The sequence below is a fragment of the Chrysoperla carnea genome, chromosome 2 (genome assembly GCF_905475395.1).
Source record: "Chrysoperla carnea chromosome 2, inChrCarn1.1, whole genome shotgun sequence".
NCBI classification, from domain to species: domain Eukaryota; kingdom Metazoa; phylum Arthropoda; class Insecta; order Neuroptera; family Chrysopidae; genus Chrysoperla; species Chrysoperla carnea.
In genome coordinates this window covers 15,332,526-15,350,824 of record NC_058338.1, presented here as the reverse complement: position 1 = coordinate 15,350,824, position 18,299 = coordinate 15,332,526, and the positions used below count along the sequence as shown (strand labels likewise).

Sequence of the window (18,299 nt, the reverse complement as noted above, 5' to 3'; positions counted from 1 at the left end):
ATATATAATACACCGTGTTCTGTTATTGACCCAACTTACCAAAATAAGCTCATCAAGAGCAACAAAAAACTCTTTTTCAAATTTGGATCTGATGCCTAATTCTAACATACCCCTATATTAGATTTCGTTGTCAATGAACCAAATATTAGTGCCAAGTACTTGAATATCGTTATCCAGTCAGTGAAAAAAGTGGTTCAGATGTACTGGCGGTACATTAATGATTTTTTTTTTTTTTTTTATAATTCCTAATTTTCTATTATCAGTTCTTAAAAGAACTATAAATAGATCTAGTGACTAAAAGCACATTAATGATAAAAAATCAACTATTATTAATGAATAATGACTCTGGATGGCTAAATGGAAAACAGAATGCGAAAATAATTCCGCCATATCAGAGTCGGTAGCTCATCTCATTGAAACATGCGACCAAGATTTGTAGCGTAACTCTTTCGGCAAGCGTATCTACCACAGAGGGATCGTTTTCTACACTTCACGGGTATAATCTTCGTTGCGTGCCTAAGTGGGATAGGAAACATTATTTGACCTTGCTTTCCTACACATCTGGAAATCGATTATCAACGCTTTCGCGCTTATATATTTGTTCGCTTTGAGCGAACAAACTAACATTTTACAGGTTTATTAATTTACAAATACAATGTACAAAATCTTGGTCAAGGCGTCATATATTTTGTAAACATCTTCTTTATAGGCATGCACTGTATCGATTATGGGCGAGTTCATACTCCGATTTGCATTTGACCGGTTTTCGAGTGCTGTGTTGTACCCATCACCTTTTTTGAGGGCTGGATCCGCGTTTGTCGATAACTCAAATTATTTAACATTTCCTTTGGTTTTTAACTTATTGAGGTTCTACTGTATAAGATACTTATTCAATTATCGATTTGTTTTAAAATAAACCCATTAATTATACTACGTAATTGAACGAGCGACCTACTTGAAAAAACAAAATACGTAATTTTTGTTTTTTAAATTATGTGGGTATTTTACTTTTTGCCGACACGTAAGATATAGCATCTCCGATAACGAAGTACATATTTTCTGACCCGGTTTTGTTTTTTGTTATTTGTAATGTAGAGTACATCATCATATTGAGATTTTAATTGAAATAAACGGTATACATCTCATTAAGTTTAAGTGTTAAGTGTTCAGTTCAACAATAATTTTCATAAATATGTTTTCGTTTCATATTTTAATATTAATAATATTTCTATTATTTGATTGTTTATCGTGTGAGGTATTCGAGCTAATTAATTCATAAAATTTATGATTAATTAATAAAATTATTTTTTGTTTGTGTTTAGAGTGAAACTACTATAAAAAATAATACATTAGACGATGATACTATTCAGGAGCAAGAAACTATTCAGGATTTTATGAATACACGAAGTTTGTTTAGTTTTTTATTTGGTGGAAATAGAAAGACTTGTAATTGTAGTAAGTGAATAAATTGTATTATTTAATATTTGCTGGTGGTAATATTTGCTTACTCTTTCATTAAATGTGAATCTTGATAAAACGGATGCAGGGCTCAATAAACGACAAACTACAGGAATGACTGGTTCGAATTGAAAAATTATTGTGTCGCCCAGAATCAATAATTATTTTCTTCCGACAAAAAAAAACATGCGGGGCAGTCTCTGGGGACTGCCGATAGAAATGAAAACTAAGTAGCTTGTGAATTGTATAAATACACTAAATACATTTGAATAATAAGGTGTAATGTAATATATTATTTATATGCGTTTCCACCATTTATTTCTTGAGTTTTAATTCTTTGGTGCGGAATCCTCAAAAACATTTTGTAGTGGACTGAATTGTGAATCTAAACAAACCTCGCACCCACTTGAACACACAATTATTTCCAAATTAAAATTGGATTAGTTCTGATCTCTTTTTAACAAACGAATAATCATTTTTATGTAACATTTCTTTTCTGTACATTAAGGGTGTGGAATACCAAATCGATATGATCGTATTTTACACAAAAATCGTGAAAAACGTTTAGTTGGTGGCGAATATTTACGAGTCCACGAATTTCCATGGCTTGCATTGGTTAACGTACGTGGACAAGAAAGTTTTGGTGGTGTCATCATTAATGATCGATATATTTTAACAGCTGCTAATTTTTTAATTGGGTAAAATATAAAGAGACAAGCTTTTTTACAAAATATAAAAATTAATTGCCATATATTTTAGGGTAACACCTTACGAAGTAAAAGTTACATTGGGCGTACATGATCGATGTGTTCCAGATATTTCATCGGCCAATGTAAGCGTTCAAAATATTATAATCCATCCCGATTTTACCCTGGCTCAACGTATACATGATATTGCCTTATTACGTTTGAGCAATATTATTCCATTTGAGCGACGTATCAATCCAATTTGTTTGCCCACACCAGGTAATACTCCTATAATCTGGTTTTTAAACTTTGAATACAAATTTTATGTTTAATTTCCAGGAAATTCATATCTGGGTCAAATCGGTACTGTAGCTGGATGGGCACAAGGCCCAACACCTCAAGGTCAATCGTTATTGACATGCCGTCCACGTAAGTCTGGATTACCAATTTTAGGAGAAGAATGTTCGACATCTTCCACTCATTTCACTCATCAAGGTTGTTTAGGTATTGTTGGTGCTCTGTCCGTAGTTTGTAAGGTTTGTTTTCGAATTAATCTGGTAATTGAAAATTTTTGCCTAATTTTATAATATCTTTGTTTTGCTAGATTGATTCAGGAGGACCGGTACAATTTCGTACATTGGGTGGCGTGTACGAAATTATAGGTAATTCACATGTACCCGCTAAATTTTCGTTGTGATTTGGACTTCAAGGTGAACAATGATTTCTCGTAGGTTCGAGGAGTTCTTGAAGCTATCGTAGTTCTTCAAACGAAAGCCTACCACACGACGATATTTTAGCGGCCAAAAATGTTAATTAAGCCAAAATGTTTTGCGATATTTCACGAATTTTTGTTTGTTTGTTTAGGTATTTTAACTGATATCAATGAATGCTCTGAAGAACCAAGCACAGCTTTATATTCAAAAGTAAACTATTACCTACCATGGATTATTAAACACACTGGAGATGCCTGTTACTGCCAAAAAGTTTACTAATGCTGTATAAAGAGGGAAAATGAAAATATAACAAGAAATTTTTTTTAAACTTTTTCATTACAAAAATATTTAATTCATTGTTTTAATAAAGGAGTATTGTAAATAATATAAAATTCAAAGAACTGCGTAGAAAAATCTGTGAGTTTCAAAATTATTTGCACACTTTTAAAGAAAATAAATTCACCCTTTTAGAAACTTTCTCTGGAACCACTTAGCATATCTTCAGCATACAATGATGCATATTTAACAGAAGCTGATGAAGTTTGTGGCTCTAATTCGGTTTCTTCAGGGTATATCACCCGTTCCATGTTCTCGTTACGGATACGTTTCCATAATATTAATGTTACAAATGACATTCCAATAATTCCGCACAGCAATACTAAAATTGTTATATCTTCGGCTGTAGTTAATATTCCTAAAAAAAATTTATATTATTGCATAAAAATACGGTGAATGTACTGCAGAGGAAAAAATTGTTAATGTACCAAATTGTGCTGTTTGATACTTTTCATTATTAGTATTTAAAACTGATGTACTTCCTCCAGAGGATGTTGAACTGTTAACAGAAATAACTTCAGAATTATTGAAACCTGTGTTATTATTCTTGGAAGTTTCTTCTGGAAGAGATGGGGCTGAACTATTTACACTTCCTTGTCCAGAATTTGAATAGATATTGGAACTATTTTGGTTAATTCCACTGGATTGGCCAAAACTAGAATTTGTATGACCGGTTACATTCGATGAAATCCCACCTGAAATCAATTGAGATGATGCGTTTACGCTCTCTTGTCGAGAATTTGAAAATTTATTAGAGTTACTTTGGTTGATTGTACTATTTCTGGGTGGATCAAAACCAGAATTTTCATGACCCGCTGCATTAGATCCAAAATTGTTATTAGAAATTCCACCTGAAATCGATTGAGATGATCTATTTATGTTATCTTGCCCAGAATTTGAAATTGTATTAGAGTTATTTTGGTCGATTGTACTATTTCTAGGTGGGTCAAAACCAGAATTTTCATGACCTGCTCCATCAGATCCAATACTGTTATTAGCAATTCCACTTGAAATCGATTGAGATGATCCATTTACGCTTTCTTGTCCAGAATTTGAAAATATATTTGAACTATTTTGGCTAGTTGAACTATTTTTACTGAATTGGTTAGAGCCAGAATTTTCAACACCTGATAAATTTGATCCATTATTGTTATTCGTAGATTCACCAGAATTCGAAAGAAGTGATCCATTTTTGTTCACTAATTGATTTTGATTGATTGCGCTATTATTGCGTTGATCAATATCAGAGTTTTCTTTGTCTGATACGCTTGATCCATTCTTGTTATTCGAAGTTCTGTCAGAAAAAGATTGAATCGAGCCATTAATGTTACCCGGTTGTTTTTGATAGATTGCACTATTATTTGATTTATCGAAACCAAAGTTTTCATGACCATGTACATTAGAACTATTATTATTAGTAATGTTATTTTGGTTAGAGTTTGAGCTGGTCGAATGATTTTGGTTTATGTCACTATTGCTGGATTGATCAATATTAGAACTTCCATTATTTGATACCGAAGTAGCACCTGAAATAAATACATTTTCCTTATTTACATTATTTGATTTTAAAGTCGAAATATTGAATCTTCTTTGATCGTTTGTATTGTCTAATGTTCCATTTAGTAAGAGTGTTGTTATATTACGTTTAACAGAATTTTGTAAAGTGTTCAAATCCAAATTTGTAGTTATCAAAGAGATTTGTGTAGTTCCAGAAATTTTGTCACTTTCATTCGAGGAAAAATTTGGTAAGTCAAAAGCTGTTTGTGATGTAGTTAACGATTCAACACCTGTCTGATTATTGTTAGATAAATTTATATCCTTATCTGTTTTTTGTAAATTTTGAATAGCGGTATTTGTCAATGTAGAATTTATAGTTTCGTTTTGGCCAATTGAAGTCACATTCGTAGAAATTTCTTGGTTAAAATTTGTTGGAGTAGTTCCAATTATATTTGTATCGTTATAAATATTTACATTAATGGTCATATCATTGTTTCTGATAATATTATTTGAGTTTATTGGAAAAGAATCGTTATTAATTTGATTTGATTTAACTGTTATTAAATTTTGAGCACTGTTTGTAACTATATTGCTGTTAGTTAGTTCCATTGGAATGGTAGTAGTTTCAGAAGGTATTTGATTTAAAAATTTCGTATTCGTTTCAATTTGGTTTGCTCTTTCTGAAATATTAGTCAAATTACTAGAAATTTTAGAATTTATTGCTGTCGAAATTTTTTTGTCAAAGCCAATTGAGTTTGATGTAACTGTTGTTAAATTTTCAGTCTTGTTTCTATTAATGTTAGACATTTCAGTTACATTTTCAGAAATTGCATTATACACTGTTGTTGTAACTGAATTCAAAATGACCGTATTTTCATTCATACTATCTGGATTAGTTATTCCAGTAAAATGTGCTGAAGTTGTGTTATTTATATTAACTTGTGGATTAGAATCATTCTTACCCAAGTCAAAAATTGAAATTGTTTCATCGTTTGGAACAGATGATATATTTACTGAGACATTCGTCTTTAGAACACTAGAAAAATAATATAACAAGTTAGTATACTTATAAATATCTCCAAAGTAAAGGAATGGATACTTACGTGAAATGCCCCAGTTTTTTGCATTTGCAATGTATAAAATTTATTGTTAAATCTACGGTCGAACAGAAACTGTTATCCCAACGGTTTTCTACCCAAGTAACACACTGAAATATTAATTAAAACGTGAGTTAGAATTCTTTGGCTATTTTATTAATGAATGAGAAGACCGAAGAAATAGAGGAAATTTAGCATTTTACCTCTAAAACTTCTCAAATAAGATGGATCAAGATGCGATTTATTGCATTAGGTTCTAGAAGGTATTTATAAACTTTGTGAACTTTATAAATACCTTCTAGAACCTTGCAAACTAAAATAATCGTCGAAAATTTTATTTCTTTCTTTTTCAAATCAAATATGGTATACCTCGTAGGAATTATTGGTGTTCTCATAAAGTGGGATTTTAATATGCACTCCATAATTATTCAAAGGTTCAATCTGTAAATTGGTCAATGCATGTGTATTATAAAATTCAACGTTATAAACATGTCGAATTTCTGTAACATTTCTGTAGAAATAATCTTCGTTGTAAACAATTTTTCCGATACACGGTATTTCTTCATCACCAAAATTTTCAACAAAATTATCTTTGAATAACTTTCCAAGTTTAATTTTCACATTTTCGTTTTGTAAGTTTGTATATGGAATTTGTAAAATATCATTAAAACTTTGTTGTATATTAAATTTTTCAAAACCTATTTTAATTATTTGTGTATCTAGAAAAAATCAGAAAGGCAGGAATTGAACAATAATTAAAATTAAGAATTTTTAAGTTAACAAAAAAAAAATTGTTTAATACCCAGAGAAACTACTTCAAATTGAATATTTTTACATAATCCAGCTAAATATTTAGGAATTTTTTCTACAAATAGTTTTTTTTCTTCCTGAGGATTAGATGATTTTATAATTAACAATGATGATATTTGTATAAAGTTTTGAACTATTTGTGCAGTGATTGGATCATTTTTTGACTGACTACTTCGTCGTTTTCGACGTGAGTTTGGATCCAAACTTTGGTCTCGTAATTTTACTAAAGTCTGCAAGTAAAAAGAACAGTTATTAAAGTTAAGTCAGAAAACCTTTTCATTTGATACCTATGTAATGGGAGTGCATAAATATAACTAGTTATTATAGTCGCCACTTTAACGCTACATGAACATTTCAAGAAAAAGTTAACGCTTTCATTGATAAGGCTAAATATGCGAAAAGACCATAATAAAAAGCATATTCAGAAAGAATAATAATCTTTTTGTTTTGATTTATTCCTGGCAAAGATATTTTCTTTTATGTGCAGTATATAAAAACTAAGAAAATATCTTACTTGTAAATCGCTTTCAGGTAATTCCAAATCAGTTAAAATTTTTGTAATATCTCCTAGAAAACTGTTAATATCACTTCTCATAGATGTTGTTGAATTATTCGAAAAATTGTTCAATATTTTTGAGATAGGATCTTTTAAAATATTTAACGTTTGTTGAAACAAATCGTTTGATTTTGCTTTAAATGTAATTAAAACCGTTTTTGCTAACATAAAGGCTGATGGGAAATTATACTGCGAGAGCTGTTGAATAATAAGTTTAACCAAATCACTAAAAATAATTATGAAACTGAAATCTTTTACTTTAAAAATAACGTAATCAAATTCTTTACTTATTATTGGGTTCAATTATATTTTCTGGTAGCTTCGTTTGAACTTCATTACCAGTTACCATAGCACAAGATCCACGTGAATCACAAACTTCTAAGAAGCACTTAATCGGATTTTCTAGGGAAAGTTAATTGAAAGTTAATACTTTTTCAGTTAGTTCTCGAAAGAAAAACTAACCTGAATAAGGTAGAATTGTTTCTGTATTACTAATATCATAAATTCGTTTTATTACAATCGTTTCTTTCCCCAAAGTGTATCCAAATTTGTACAATAATGGAAAATCACTTGATATATCCGTGGCTGGTTCACTTGTTAGCTGAAATACATTATTTAAGGCTTCACCATTATCTGGAGTAACCTAGAAGCAATAAATATACCATTATCTTTAATATTCATGTAAGCTACTGAAAATTATACCTTCAATTCGTTAACTTTTGGGGGTGCATTCGTGTGAATAATAATATCTGCGTAAATTTCGGTTTCATTCAAAGTATTTTCAACTTGCCGACGCTTCCGTAATGTGATTATGTCACTTTCATATGGAATTGTATTTTCATGTAATGAAGTTCGGGTAGTACCTCCATTTTCATTCGAATCGGAATGGATAGTTGTAGTTTCAGAAATTGGCGAGGAAATTTCTATATTATTTCCTTCATTTTCATTAGAATCTGGGAAAATAATTGGGTGAATGGTTGTGATTCCAGGTATTGGCGAAGAAATGTCTGCCTTTTTTGTTTCTACATATTCATTAGAATCGGGGAAAATAATTGGGTGTATAGTTGTGGTTCCGGCGTTTGTTGAAGAAACTTCTATACTTGGCATTGTGATAGTTGATACTGTAGGATTCATAGATTCTGTTGAATCAATAGCTGATTTAGACGATGATGATGAGTCGAAGAAGTCTGTTGAAGTTATACTCGAAGCCATCATACCAGTTGAAGTTGTTTCAGGCAAATTTGTTGGAAACGGGGACGTTGATGTTTGAGTGTTTAATGTTTCTTCTGTGAGTGGAATTGTATTTGTTCTTAGTGGATCTATATATGTGGATGCAGTTTCCGAAAATTCTGTTTGAGTTATCAACTCGTTCGATGTTTGCACGTCTGCAGGCATTGATATAGTCGTAAATGGTATTGTTAAGACTTCTGGAGGTTCTTTGGAGTTTTGGACTGTTTCTTCAGGACTCATTGTTGATAAAAATTCATATGTACTGAATTCAGTCGAGGCGGTACTCATTAGGGTTGAAGTAATAAAATCAAGTGGCGAGGCACTTTGTATAGATAGAGTGTCATCAGTAGCTTGAATTGTCGTAACAGAGTACTCATTATTAGTCGTCAGCGGAGACTGAAATGTTTCTCTAGAGGTATCGTCAGTATTTCTAGATGTAGCTTCCGATGTTACTATTGTAGAAATTTCTAATTCTGTTTGGACTGTTGTATAAGATATTTCATTTTCATTAGGTGTAGTTATCATTTCAGAAACTGTAGGCGTGGTTTGAGCCACTGTATACATTAATTCACTTGCTGTCGAAGAAATACTTTGTTCATCAACTGTGTTTCTACTCATATTTTCTGATGTCATTGATTCAGAAACATCTGTTGTCAGAGTGGCTGCAGATGAACTCGAATTTTCAATAACAGTTGGCGAAGTACTTGGAGCGTCCGCAATATTATTCTCTGAGTTATCTGATAATACCGTTGTAACTTCAGTTGATGTTCCAGCGATTGTGGATATAACTTCATTTGCAATAATAGTTGCTACACTACTTTGATCAACATTAGTTCTTTCAGTATTTTCGAATGCCTTAGTTTCAGAAGTATCTGTTATCGTAACTATTGTATTTGAACTCTGGTTTTCGTTGATAGGGGATACAGAACTTTGATTATCAGAAGTATTATTGCTTAAACTATCTGATGACATTGTTTCAGAAGTATCTGTTGTTGTAACTATTGTAGTTGAACTCTGGTTTTCGTTGATAGGGGATACAGAACTTTGATTATCAGAAGTATTATTGCTTAAACTATCTGAAGATATTGTTTCAGAAGTATCTGTTGTTGTAACTATTGTAGTTGAACTTTGGTTTTCGTTGATAGGGGATACAGAACTTTGATTATCAGAAGTATTACTGCTTATACTATCTGAGGGCATTGTTTCAGAATCTGCATTTGTTGTTTGAGTTATTGTTGGTCCCCGATTTTCATTGACAAATACTGAAGTACTTTGATCATCAGTAGTGATCATGTCCAAATTATCAGGTGTTGTTGTCATAGCAATTTCAGTCATTGCAGCTCCGTTTATACTGCTAGTCGCCGAACTATTTGGATCTAAATTGTAACTATTTGTACTTTCTGCTGTTACCGATTCGGGAATTTCTGTTGTTTGAGTCAGTATAGTTGAAAGTTGATTATTAGGCCTAGTCACCATGGTGCTTTGATCGGAAACACCAATGCCTACCCTGCCCGAAGTTCTTGTTGACTCTTCAATAATTGTAGTTTGAACTGTTATAGTTGTGGCCTCACTAACAGTAGATGAATCACTTGGATCATATACAGTATTTCCAGACGTCATTGATTCAGAAATATATGTTGTTTGAGCTGTTGCAAATGGTCTCTGATTTTCACTAAGAGTTATTGTGATACTTTGGTCAGCGGTAGTATTCCTGTCCAAATCATCTGGTGTTATTGCTGTAGTAATTTCAGCTTTGGCTGTCGTAGTTTCAGTTTCATTTGAACTTTCTGACGTCGATGGTTCGAATATTACTGTTGTTTGAAATATTGTAGAAAGTACTTGGTTATCGGTAATGACCGGCATAGTATTTTGATCGACATTGTCACTGCTAAAACTGTCTGAAGTCATCGCCGCTGTAATTTCAGTTGCCTCACTTATTATTGATGCATCATTACTATTACTCATTAAATTTTCTGGAGGTATTGTAGTATAAATTTCATTTGTGACTTGACTATTTAGAGTGTAATCTGTTATCATTTCAGAAACTTCAGTCGTGGTTTCAAACATAGAGGATGATCTTGATAGTACACGGTTTGTCGTTGAACTACTTCGATCACCTATAGTGTTTCTAATACCAGGTATTGTCGTTTCAGAGGCTTGAACTATTGTGGATATTTCCGATACTTCCGTTTCAGAAACTTCAGAAACCGCTGATTCAGACAGAGCAGAAGTAACATCACTGCTTTGATTATCATTCTCAAGTTCAGTTCTTGATGAAGCAGTTGTTGAATCCGTTATAACATCCACGTTATCAGATTTAGTAATTTCAGAAATAGTTGTATAATCTTCATTATTTAAATCCCTCGTACTTCTAGCCATAACATCTGAAGTCATTGTGTCAGACTCTGAAGTATCGCCCATATCAGATGCAGATGGTATACCAGTAACCGGAGTTATTGATTCGTCTTCTAAGGCCTTACACTTGATTGTTAACCGAAACTTATAGCATGTGTCTCCTTCAAAACCTTTCCAGGTTTCTCCATTCGGTGAAGGTATATCCAAATTATAATAAAAACTACTACGTTCATCCGTGTAATCAATAAGTTCCTGCAGAAAATTATCTTCTAGAGAGTTTATCAATTGCCCTCTGCCAATATTTCCTGGCTAACAAATAATTATCTAATTACTAATAAAGTATAAAATATTGTGAAATTTTGTTTCTAAATACCAAATTATTTAAATCAATATAACTGCAATTGTTTTCTTGTTGTGACGACCATTGAAGAAAACATCCAGGTTGAATATTTTCAATAAAAGTTTTAATGGTAAATGCTTTAGTAGGATTTACTTCTTGCCATAAAGTTGATGGAATAATATTTATAGATGGCATTTGTTCTGGAATTACTTTAACTGACATCTGATCCAATATTTTTATAGAATTAACAGCAGCTTCCAATTGTAAATGATAACTGAAAAGTTGAAAATTATAAAAAAAAGAAACCGCAATTAGTTTGTGAGTTGTACCTTCCTAATTCCGTAAATCCGTTTGAAATGTTTAATGATGTTGAATTCCCTGTTTCAAAATTGTTGCAAGAATCGTTATCTTCTTTCGAACATGTCCAAGTAAACTACGTACAAAATTGTGATTTTTGTTTTAAATTTTTATTAGTCACCACTATGAAAAATACTCACGCTTAAATTTTTTATGTTTCGATTTACATCACGAAAATCTGCATTTGCTATAAATGGCGTATCAACACTTAAAACTATGTTTCTAGAACTTAATTGAATTTTTGGCATTCGTTCCATGATATTCAGGTACGCAACTTCCTATAGAAAAAATCCAAAAATATTTTATATAGAAGAAAATGATAAATTCAAGTAAACGTTACTTTAGTTATCAGTTGATTGGTACTACCATCCAAAATTGAACATTGTATCTGATAAACTGCTCGTGCTATAAATATCCCAGCTGGAATATTAATATTAGTACTTGATGGCAGATTTAATTCCAAATCTTGGTTTTGAGGTCCTAATACATTCCATGCTATCTGAAGAAGATAATAGAATAGAATAGGAAATAGAAAATTTAAGTATAAAATATTTTAGCTTACCTTGTAATCAGAATAATTCGAACATATAGTTATCTCAGCAATAATAATATATTCCATGTCAGCATAGATTCTATCTGGGGATAAAAGTAAGATAGAAATTTTTGGTTTATCATCCATACTGATTGATGTTTTAGGTGTCGTAGTTTTCGGATCTACATACTCAATTACAAATTGATTCGTTTCTCGCTCATTATTATTTACAATTGTTAAGTTAAAAATGTAATCAACACCTGGCATCATCTAAAAAAACAATAAAATAAATTTTTCAAATACCTTCTGGCTACTGCGGCTCTTTTTTATATGAAATGGCTTTAATTTGAATGAAGGTGTTATTCAAAATATTCAAAAGACCGATTTTCAACTCTATTGGCCTTGTGGAAATTAATGAAATCAATAATCGTATTTACCATTGTATTATTAAGCATAACAACTCCTTTACGAGCAATTTCATCGCTATTAACTTGTAACATTTTTTCTAACTCACGCACACATTTCCATACTTGTAAATTGAACCTTTGCTGATTTCTATGTTTCCGACCGTCAGTTTTAAAACTTACTGACCATTCGTATTTAAATGATTCATCGTAAGCACCTAAAATTATTTATAGAAACTAGAAAGTAACAATCTAAGAACGCTCTTACCGTATTGCTGTTTCATCGTTGTTTTTACTTGATGTATCTGATGAATTTGTTGTACATACGAAGTCTGGTACAGCAATTCGATACTAAAAAACCGAAATTCGCCATTAAAAGAGGAAAAAATTTGAATGGATAGATTCATTACTGATTTGGCATTTTTTTCTTTATAATTTATATCATTATAATATATCAATAATCGATAATATCATATCATAATCGATAATATCAGGATATCAATATTTATCCTGATATTATCGATTTACTGTATAATTTTTTTTACATGAACATCGTGTTATAATATTTTTGTTTTAACACGTTTCAAACGATTTGTTTTGTTAAGCATGCAACCAGATTTACATGTAGATAATTAAATAGTCTATATGTAATATTAAACTGAAAAGAAATATGGTATTGTTAGAACTTCTCCAAGCCTGTGTGTATTTTTGTCTGTGCCATACCATTTTCGTAATGGAATGGAAATTTCAGAATTAAAAATGATAATTTTTTAGGAATTCCAGTAAGTACATTCCTTATTTTTTGTCCAAAGTAAATTTATCTTAGACAAACAGGGAAGATTTTGTAAATTAGAGAACGATGACTTTATTGTATTGTTTCAGAAACAAAAACGACACTATTTTCGCCCCATATTTAATAAAAACGAATGTAAGCATTCAGGGGTATATCAGTTTCTGTATTCGTATTGAAAAGAGACTTGTATTGGGCGAACAGAGTAAATTTCCTAAATTTGAAAACGGTGATATCTGCCTTATTATATTAATTAGAACTTTTTTTTTTCTTCAAATTTTGGATATCACCCATTCATTATTCAGCGACCAGATGTGTTAAACATTCCATTTTTTCGGGTTTCAGTATTCAATTTTTTGAATGATTATTCCAATATCACCTGACAATTTTAATTGATTGCTTTTTGTATAAATAGACAAGTAATTTGATAGTCTGAATGCGTGTGTAAGCACTGAAACATCAGTAAACAGTAAACATTTATCAAAACTAAACTAGCCCGCCTGCACTCGTGTAAATCGTTCGATAATCTTAAGTCCCAAACCCTTGAAAAAATTGCAAAAAATCGAAAAATTTTGTTTATCTCCAATATCGATAAAACTCAGTATATAAGGTAATTTTGACCCAAAAAGTACAAAAAACGGGTACATTTGACGACAGGTCGAATAGTTTTTGAGATACGGACTCAAATCGGTCCAAATATTGCGATATCTCAGAAACTCTGCATCCAATCATTAAATTAACATGATTTTTATAATTTTTGGATCAAAATTACCCCATCCACCGAGTTTCATCAAATTCCAAAACAAAATTTTTTTTGCGTTTTTCTCGATTTTATCAAAGGGGTACCCCTTAAAAAAAATTGCAAAAAATCGAAAAATTTTGTTTATCTCCAATATCGATAAAACTCAGTATATAAGGTAATTTTGACCCAAAAAATACAAAAATCGGGTACATATGACGACAGGTCGAATAGTTTTTGAGATACGGACTAAAATCGATCCAAATATTGCGATATCTCAGAAACTCTGCATCCAATCATTAAATTAACATGATTTTTATAATTTTTGGATCAAAATTACCCCATCCACCGAGTTTCATCAAATTCCAAAACAAAATTTTTTTTTCGATTTTCTCGATTTTATCAAAGGGGTACCCCTTAAAAAAAATTGCAAAAAATCGAAAAATTTTGTTTATCTCCAATATCGATAAAACTCAGTATATAAGGTAATTTTGACCCAAAAAGTTCAAAAATCGGGTACATATGACGACAGGTCGAATAGTTTTTGAGATACGGACTAAAATCGATCCAAATATTGCGATATCTCAGAAACTCTGCATCCAATTTTTAAATTAACCTGATTTTTCTACTACATGGATTAAAATAACCCCATTTTAGATTAAGAGATGAATTTCCAAATTATCCCCACTTTCACTCCATTCCCCCATATCTAAAAATATTTCATTGTTCATGATTAGGAAGAACATACGCGTGTTCATGACAGGAAAGAAAAAATTTAGTGGATATTTGATATAGCCGTAAGCAATACACAAACGAACATAACATTTTTATTTATATAGAAGATTAGAATGTAAATTGAATAAAAAATATAATTTAAGATTGTTTTGTAAATGATAATTAATATTTCACCTTAGTTGCAGCACTAATAAATTCATAGCACATTGTCAGAAGCAGAAATTCTAATAAAATACATTTAATGAACATATTATTAACTTGTTAGAGCTATCAAATACAAAAGAGCATTGTTAAAACAAAATACATGATTGTTGAAGTTTGAATAACTACTAATTATTATTCAATAAAAAGGTGTTCGATAGAACGTTATGTTTTTCATTATCCTTTATGTCCATTCTATCTATATTTATTTATTTTTCAGTACCGTAACAAGGAATCATAGTGTCTACTAATGATGGGAAAAATGTTGAATTTTGTACATTCGGGAATACGAATGTTTTTTTCCAATATTCGCGAAATTTTCCAATATTTCAAATGACGCGCTTACAAATTCTAATGTATTAACTTAATTAATCCTTATAATTATTTCTTCAGCATGTTTTTTTTCTATCCAAACTTTATCTTCCTTATTCCTTTATAAAATTCCATGGATTCACTCCTCATTTTCAACCTTAACACGTTGTAAAAAGGAGGAGGTTATTAATTCGACTGTATTATTTTAATTTTCTATGTGTGTGACCTCAGAACTTTCGACTTTCGACTATCTATTTGAAAGCTGGTGCTTCCTGTGTGGTCCCATTTCATTTTGGTCCAGTTCTGACAACGGCATCTATAAGAAAACCATAATAGTCTAAAATTTGCATTAAGTATGCACGGCCAGAGGACGAATAACTCAATTCCACGCCAACCGATTTCGATGATTCTTTTTTTAGTGACCAATTAGTTAGTGTACTTCAGATTCACTAAAAATCACAGAATAAAAAAAACTTTTAACAAAACGAAAACCGACTTCAAAAGTGAAAACTTTTCCAAAACAAATGAATGTGCACTAAGAAGTAAAACAATAACGACAATATAATGTAGTTAAAATTATTGTTATTTTTGGAGTCGGTGTCAACTAAGCTAATGCAGCAAACTGCTCTGTCAGAGTTGTTTCCTTGGCTGACACCGACTCCAACAATAACAATAATTTTAACTACATTATCGTAATTTTTTTTACTTTTAAAGTGCATATTAATTTGTTTTGGAAAAGTTTTTCTTTTGAAGTCAGTTTTCTTTTTGTTTAAAAGTTTTTTTTAATGAGTGAAACGGAATGACACTACAACATATTTTTTTCGAAGATATTATAGGAAATGTATTATTCCCAAGATATTGAGACGTGGCCGTTTTTACAGTTACGGTACTGTTTAATATGGTTATTGTTATCGTATATATTTATTTTATAGGAATTAGGTCAGTTATACGAATTGTTTATATTCATGTTATAAAACGTTACCATATCAACAGGCATTGTCGCGTGGATGGACAATTGCTTTTATTTATTTTGTGTGTTTTAAATTTGATTTTTTTTTTTAATTATTATCACGATACACATGTCATATGCCATGATGTCATCATTGCCAGTATAAAGGTAATATGATATCGTTTGTGTTAGCCCTCTGATTATATTCCCTTATGCCTTCGGATAATATGCCTTCCGGTTGTTGCACATACATCAAAAGTAACTGATTGTGGTAGGGAATAATAATCGGTTAATAGCGACGTGTTTAATATTTGAATGTAAAGGGTGTTTTTTTGTAAGGTTTAAATCGAAATTAAACGTATTTCGAAATACATGAATCGCCATGATATTGAGCTCATTGGAATGCTACTTTTGTACCATTTGCCCATAAATATGATTCGGCCCCCAAAAATACCGTGGCTGACTCGTATAAAGTGTAATCTGGAAGTCGTACTTTTAGCCTTTTTATCGAACAACTTCAGCTCTAAGTGGTATTAAATGTGTGGTTTAGCGCTGCAATCTAGTTACGCTGCAATTCTAGTTGATACCTTGAGTTAAAAATCAGCTCATGGAACAATTTTAGGAGGTAAAAATAGATAAGAGATAAGTTTTGTTTGAAGAAATTTCATGTTTTCGATAAAAGACAAAAATTCTATAGCAATAAAAAGTCTCAAACAGTAAGAAACATTGAATGAAGGAAAAATATGACTTTAATGCTTTGCTGTTCACGATTTTTTTTTAAATGAAAATATTTCTAAATAATAATATTTAATAAAATTTTATAATGAAATTATAATTATGAAATTAGTAAAATGTTCTGGTATGAAAAGTAGTTCTTCTTTCAATTTCAGGTTGATATAGCTTTGGTAATGGTTGTACTCTAAATTGTGTAGGTACTGTGAAAATTTTCTTATTTTTTCGTTGATTTTCATGTAATCTTTTTTTGAAAATATACATTGAAATGAAATAAAGAAATTCCGCAATACTTATTACTGATCCACCCATACATAGCCCAAAGATTCCACCAAATGATGCTAAAATAAAAATTGACATTCAATGCAAAATTGACTCGTATACCAGTAACCAGATCAGCCAAATTATTATTGACTGCTAGGTTTTTGAAATTGGTATCGTTAAGATAAAAATCTATGATATTGTGAAGAAAATTGGCTGGTCTGGTTCTATTGAATTTTCGAAAATACCTAACAAACCATCCCATGTCATTCGAACATTTCTTCGATATTGGATCAAAGTTAAGTGTCGATAAAACACGTTGATTACACTTTTATTGTCAAAATTTACAACACCTGCAAATCTACGAATTTAAAATTGAAAAATGCCTATTGAATAAGACAAAATTTACCAAAATTGTTACTTACTCGGTCATTAAATTTTGTTGGAATATAAGATTTCGTCTTAAAGGGTGTATTTGAGTATTTACGTCATAAGAATTATCATCACATTCTGGATAACACCCGCATTCTTCTAAGTCCAAACCCTTTGTACCTTTGAAATAAAATCACACTTTTAAGGCTTTTTTTTTTATAAATATATATTTAAATAAACAAATGCTTCACTTAAAGACGTTCTCAAAAAATCACGTTTTCTTCGGATCATCTTTAAATCGTGTATAGGTATGCATTGTCAATGGCAACTATAAGCAGGTAAATGTTTTAATATCTCTTGCGGTGTTAAATTTTGGAAACGTTCTGAAAGGAACGTCCTACTAACTTTCATCAGTGAATTTATAGTTCCACAAAAATTGGTTTGTTTCAGTAATTCAAGTAATTTTATCGATTTGTGATTTACCTGATATGGATGCAAAATTTTTATTCGAAATACTGAAGAACCTCACTGAAATGTATTTAATTAAAAAAATTTAACGAAGAAGGATATAAGTTGAACTTTTTGAAAAGATGCTTTGCTACAAACCTCGATTATAATTCAAACATGGTAGATCATTGAAGTCGCAATACCGGAAATTTCCTTAAAAATAAAGTTAATTCTTTAAATTTATATATAAGTTTTTACGGTGACAGAAAGTAGTGACCCCAATATCAGACAGTTTCATTTTTGAGGTTGATACTGATAACGACAGGAACGCTTGAAGGCGATTATTCTATGTGGCTGACAATATGTAGGTGGTTAGAATAGTTTCAGAGA

General features: G+C 30.9%; 2 protein-coding genes across 2 annotated transcripts; one reads left to right on the top strand and one right to left on the bottom strand.

Annotated features, from left to right (window-relative positions):
- Positions 1 to 993: 993 nt before the first annotated feature.
- On the top strand, positions 994 to 3,142 carry LOC123291651 (serine protease 55-like). Its single transcript, XM_044872011.1, has 7 exons — positions 994 to 999; positions 1,323 to 1,455; positions 1,967 to 2,156; positions 2,218 to 2,423; positions 2,484 to 2,680; positions 2,749 to 2,806; positions 3,009 to 3,142. Exons 1-7 carry the CDS (start codon positions 994 to 996, stop codon positions 3,134 to 3,136), a joined length of 918 nt encoding a protein of 305 aa, XP_044727946.1. The 3' UTR covers positions 3,137 to 3,142.
- A 182-nt stretch (positions 3,143 to 3,324) lies between these two features.
- On the bottom strand, positions 3,325 to 7,192 carry LOC123291648 (putative uncharacterized protein DDB_G0286901). The gene is made up of 5 exons (XM_044872008.1): positions 7,112 to 7,192; positions 6,732 to 6,827; positions 5,794 to 5,897; positions 3,622 to 5,726; positions 3,325 to 3,551 (listed from the first exon to the last, which is right to left on the bottom strand). The coding sequence occupies exons 1-5, from the start codon at positions 7,190 to 7,192 to the stop codon at positions 3,325 to 3,327; spliced, it is 2,613 nt and encodes an 870-aa protein (XP_044727943.1).
- Positions 7,193 to 18,299: the final 11,107 nt, after the last annotated feature.